Source organism: Alexandromys fortis, unplaced genomic scaffold (genome assembly GCF_014885135.2).
Source record: "Alexandromys fortis isolate MF-2015 unplaced genomic scaffold, M_Fortis_MF-2015_v1.1 scaffold_222, whole genome shotgun sequence".
Classification (NCBI taxonomy): domain Eukaryota; kingdom Metazoa; phylum Chordata; class Mammalia; order Rodentia; family Cricetidae; genus Alexandromys; species Alexandromys fortis.
The window spans coordinates 294,724-300,723 of NW_026068108.1; the positions used below are offsets into that span (position 1 = coordinate 294,724).

At 37.2% G+C, this 6,000-nt stretch overlaps 1 protein-coding gene across 18 annotated transcripts in view; it reads right to left on the reverse strand.

The window, feature by feature from the left end:
* Phf21a (PHD finger protein 21A) overlaps positions 1-6,000 on the reverse strand; it is a 165,807-nt gene that overhangs the window by 125,621 nt on the left and 34,186 nt on the right. For all 18 annotated transcript variants that reach the window (XM_050124346.1, XM_050124344.1, XM_050124347.1 and 15 more), the window contains one exon: positions 2,503-2,646. In XM_050124346.1, the coding sequence (XP_049980303.1) occupies positions 2,503-2,556 (54 nt within the window). In that variant the 5' untranslated portion in view covers positions 2,557-2,646. The remainder of the gene's footprint in view (positions 1-2,502; positions 2,647-6,000) is intronic.

The following is a 6,000-nucleotide window of genomic DNA, read 5'->3' on the forward strand; positions in this document are numbered from 1 at the left end:
GTTTATGTAAGTGGTATACCTGATTTCAAATTATGAAATAAGATAATACTAAGAAAGTTCAATTTAGGAGCTAGAGAGATGACTCAGAAGTTATGAACACTGGCTGTTCTTCCAGGGGTCCTGAGTTCAATTCCCAGCAACAACATGATGGCTCACAACCATCTGTAATGAGATCTGGTGCCCTCTTCTGGCCTGCAGACATGCACACAGAACACTGTATACATGATAAATAAATCTTTTTTTTCTTAAAGTTCATTTATAGACAATTCTTTCAAGAAATATTTATTTGGGACATGTATCTTAGGATGAAGAATTAAAAGAATATAAACTGTATTCTAAAATTTCTTAAGAAGAGAAAAAAATTCTAGAAATCACATATACTACCATAAAATTATCTTTGATTCAAATAGATTTCAAATTGTTACTTTATTCCCAAAATACTGGTGAGATCAGCTTTAAACAATTATGAATTTAAGTTCTGTTACTTTCCACTAATCTGAAATAGGTTCACTATTCCTTGATGTTAAAATATTTTCATCCATGGGGGAAGGGGAGGGAAAGGGGAGGCGGTGGTGGGGAAGAGACAGAAATCTTTAATAAATAAATAAATAAATAAGAAAAAAAAATTTCATCCAGGAGCTAAGATGGCTGCTTTCCCGGAGGACCCTAGTTCAATCCCCAGCATTCATAAAACCCTGGGTACCTCCAGTTCCAGGGGATCTGATATCTTGCCCAGGGTTCCAGAGACACCAGGCATACATACGGTGCAAATACATGCCATACATATAAAAGAATAATTTTTAAAATTATTTTATCCAAAAAAAGTTGGTTTTAAGAATAAATTTTTACTCTTCTTAATAAAGACCAAATAAAGATGTTCATTACCGTATTGTTTACTAAGAGAAGCTTGCTCTGCAGGGCAGCTGCTGAGCAGGAGATCTACAAGGTCCAGATCAGCAGCTGGGATTTTCAGAGTTCCACGTTGTTCAAAGAAAACAACAACATACACAGCAGGCGACTTTGAAGCTTTCCTATCAGTTCTAATCCCCATTAATTCTTGGGCAATAGGAAAACCCAGTAATTGTCAAAATCCCAATATATATCCCAACAATTTCAGAAATCAATGCTGCATTAGCTCAAATAAGAAAAAAACAGAAGAAATTATACGCCAAAACAAACCCGTTTAGGGACTGGAGAGATGGCTCAGAGGACCCGAGTTCAATTCCCAGCAACCACATGGTGGCTCCCAACCGTCTGTAATGAGATCTAGTGCCCTCTTCTGGTGTGCGGGCATACATGTCGGCAAAACACTGTATACATAATAAATAAATCTTTTTTTTTTTAAAAAAAAAAAAACCTTTTTAAAAAGTAATGTATATTCAGACTTGTGAACAAGGGAGACTGACAAGAGTTTGAAGTGAAACTAAAACTAAAATATATTCTACCCTGAATGCAGTGGTAGAGTGGTCACTGACACGTGCAAAGGCCTGCGTTCAAACCAAAGTTCCCTTCATCCGTCCAGTCCACCCCACATTCACAAATGTTCTATGGTCAAAAACAGCCAAATCATCATTTATCACTTTTGAATACCAAGGATTATGCATATGTATGTTTATTTATGAGCCTCAACCCTAATCCCTAACTGATATCTAAAAAAGAAACCAACAGTAATAGTCTATTTATACAATAAATGTTAATGATTTATTTTCTATCTTGAGTATAATTATATGCCTATTTTCATATATTCATGTCAACATACACAAATTAAAATAAATATTAAGTGTTTTATTAAGGTTATAATACTATAGTAATAACTGTATAAAATAAATATAAAATTTATATATACATTTTATAATTATACTTTTAAGGTTTACATTTTTAAGGTATACATTTTATCTGAGATAAAAATGTAAAGATTATAACATTTTAAATACTGAAGACAGCAACCAGGTTTTCTTTACCCAAGATTGGAATCATGAAAAAGGAACAAAAAAGACTGAGACGAGGCACAGATGAGCACATGTGTAGTAAGTATATACACACTTGGCTTAAATACAGGAAACTCAGCACTGGGGAAGCAGAGGCATGGGGACAGACACAAGTTCAAGGTCGATGTAGTTCATGGGGGAGTGCCAGGCCAACCAATTCAACCTAGTGAGGCCCTGTCTCAAAAGATCAAAAATTAAAAAAATTAAAATAATAATAATAAAAAAGACAAGGAAGGTATCACATGTACAGAAGGCCTTCAGGTCAGAAAACTGCAAAAGGAGTTGTTTTTTCTAAATCCCTTGAGGAAATAAAAAAAAAATATTTCCAGCTCTTTTTTTCTGGAAAAGATGTCAGGAATATCTTCTAAAAGGTCATAAAGGCAGTAGGAGTGCATTTGTAGAGCATCGTGGTCATTGGGTAAGTCTTAGAATGACTGTATAACTTGACCAAAACACAGAGCTGGGCCTGTCTCCTTAGCAACACAGTAGAGATGGGCAGCCAATCACAACATACCTGGTGAACCTGAATTTCCACTTTAAGAGCCTCCTGTAGAGTCTGCAACTCCATCCTCTACCTTCTCCACTTTCTCTTATGTCTGCTAAGTCTACAGTGTCTTCAGCCTCCGTTTAAAATAACAAGCTCCTCTTGTTGCTGCAGCTGTGGAAATCATAAAATGTTTGGGATCATTGTATTGGGAATAAAGAAAATTTGTCAAAATAATTAAATTAAAAATATTATATTTTGTAACACAAGAAGAAAGTGTCCCCAAAGGACTGTTTAAAGTAATTCAGTGCCAAAATTTTCTGGGTTTTCTTCTTTTGAGCATTCCTCCATAGAACACTTTAAATAACTAAGAAAAGAAATACAACAGCAAAAGTGATGGTCAAGGAAACAGAATACCCACTGTGTGCTCGGCACTGAGGGCAGGGAGCTGAGAGCCACTCCCACCTAGTCGATAACTGGCAGGGAAGACTGTCACCATTCAGGGCCCTCAGACAAAACATGGTTAAGCATTTCAAAATTGGAGTAGACTGGAGAGTTCCCATTTCCCAAGGGTTAAGTTGAAGCATTGCGGGAAGGTATTTTAATTTGATTGCAGTCTTACACTACACTAAAAACAAGTCCTAAAACAAAGGGAAAGTCTTGAGTGTCTTAAATGTTTTAGCAACAACTTAGTATTTAAGACAAATACAATGCCCTGCAACACTTCAGTTACCACAAGGGCTGGAGGGATAAACCTTCATGGGTAGACCTTGAGATGGCCTAACACTGCCACGTTTCTGGCTTTGTAGGGACCGCTGTCTCCTTTTCAAACTCTGACCACGTATATGACTGTCTGGAGATGTTGTCTGGGTTTATGACTGTAAATGGGATGCCTGGTCTCACCTTCTATCCTATGCCATCACTACTGCAGCTTAACCAAGTATCTTATTTTTCTTTTATCTTTTATTTTCTTTCCTTCTCTTAAAAGTGGTCATGATTTGGGGTATTCTATCAAAGCTATGGTATTTTCTTGTCTGAATAAATTTAAACTTTATTAAAAATCTCTTTTCTTCCTTATACTGTAAAAGCTTTAGCTAGTATGCTTTCTGGCACTGAGGACAAGATGATGAGACTCAGGACCCCTAGGCTCTCTAGCACCCCCGACCCACTGACAGTCCTTACCAGCCTGACTGCATTCACAGAGCTTATTAACTATAAAATACATCCTGGGATTTCTAGTTTCCATTATATTTTCTTAATCTCTCTGGGTTTAAAAACATCATTGACAATCTCTCCTCTAGGGTTTATACACTATGTTATGTAAAATCAGAATATTCTACCTTAAAAATATTAAATTCTCAAAGCACAAAATTCTTAAAAGGAGAAATATCATGAATTTTAGTTACTTACTATCCTAAAAACTGTTGGGAATTATAATAAATACTACAATCAATAGGAACTCACATAGAGCAAGACTTCTGTGGTCATTTATACTTTCTTGACTTGCAATGGCTAATTTTGAAAACTATACCAGCTACTTCCATTTTAAGTGCTAAAATAATCTTCCTTCTCAAACTCTTAATTTATACATGGCAGTTCCGCTTTACAGAGTCTCAGTGTGCAGCCCATTCTGGTCTTGAACTCACAATCCTCCTACCTTGGCTTCGTGAGTGCAGGAATCATAAATGTAATCCACCACAGCCAGTTATATTACAGCTCTTTAAAAACACCTGGTCTAACTTTTTACAAAGTTCTATCCGAAATTGTGTACAAAAAGATTCCCTAAAATTCTTTCCACATTAAGAATAACCCTGCTACAAGAGCAAGTTCAAATCAGGCCAATTTTATTCCACTATTGGTAACACACCACAGCTCAGCTGAACTCAAACTCAGAAAACAATCATATCACAGACACCCAGAACTTACAATACCCACCACAAAAGGTTAACTGTTTATAGTTAGGGCTTTCTCACATTAACTAACAAAAATGTACAGAAAAGCAATTCTCACAAGAAATAAGACCAATAAAAAGTGTGAATTCAGTCAAAGTATGTGACACACGTGCGTGACAGTTACACCTTTATGGCACCCGTCCTAGCGTGAATATATGCTCAAAAGGATTTGCTGGCTGACCGATGACTATGAAAACACCAATCAGTGCTAATGACAGAAACATAAATTTCAGAAGGAAGGTTTTGCCTAGCGTGCTGAAGATGCAGAGCAATAAACTCTAAGCTGCCTAGGGTGGGTCTCATGGCGCTACACAGCCTGCTGCAAGCCATCTCTGTACTAAGGACTTCTTTGGGGGACTAGCAATAGTCTCAAACTTTTCCACTGACAATGCATAACTCCTTTCAACTAAGAAAAAAAAATGAAAATAAAGCATCAGAAACATTTATATATAACATGCAAAAATAAAAAAAAAAAAAAAAAAAACAAATACCTCAAAAAGGAAAAAAGTAGCTGGGTATGATGGCCTACTCCTGGATCCTAGCACTCAAGTGAACACAAGAGATCAAGGCCAACCTCTGCGCTGTACCAACCTAGGGTACATGATACCCTGACTCAGAGAAATAAAAAGAGGGTGAAGGGAAGGAGGGAGAGGAAGGAGGAACGAGTGAAAACAAGGTTGTAACCTGGAGACTAAATGTCAAAGCTCCCTGCGTAAAACAAGCCTGCCAGTCAAGCTAATGAGGAGCTGACAACTTTTACTTCCTCCATCAGGTTGTTATCTGCTTATTACCGATATACAGAGGCATTTAAATGCCAATTGCCCATTTTGTTTTAGAATAAGACTGAAGGGTTAAAAAAGATCGTGACTAGTCACAGAGAAACTTATGAAAGGCTAGAAGACGACTTTAAAATCTTTCATCAGAAAGGTCTCTTTCTGAAGAGTTGTTTTAAGAGACTGATTGGTATACACAATTAAAATACATAAAGTTATAATTTAAAAACTCAAGCCAAACATGTTGGATCCTTTTAAAAAACACTGGAATCTTAGCGCAAGCAGCATCATGTGAACAATATTTAGAGGCAGTCTTCAGCTTCACAAAAACCTATTACTTTTTTAAAAATTGTAAAATTCGCCGGGCAATGGTGGCACACGCCTTTAATCCCAGCACTCAGGAGGCAGAGGCAGGCAGATCTCTGTGAGTTCGAGACCAGCCTGGTCTACAAGAGCTAGTTCCAGGACAGGCTCCAAAGAGAAACCCTGTCTGGAAAAAAAAAAAAAAAAGAAAGAAAGAAATGGTAAATTCATTTACTGGTTGGGGACACACATGCCATGTAGTACATGCAGAGGTCAGAGGACAATTTGACAGAGCTGGTTCTTTCCTTCCACTTTTGCGGGTTCTGGAGATCAAACAGGTTCTCGGGCTTGATGTCAAGTGCCTTTGCCTGCTGAGCCCCCAAAAGCTGTTACTTCTAAGTGTATAACAGATAACTTATTGTATTTGCCCAGTTCTAAAAAGGTGTGACCACAGAAGACAGAGAGAGAGAGAGAGAGAGAGAGAGAGAGAGAGAGAGAGA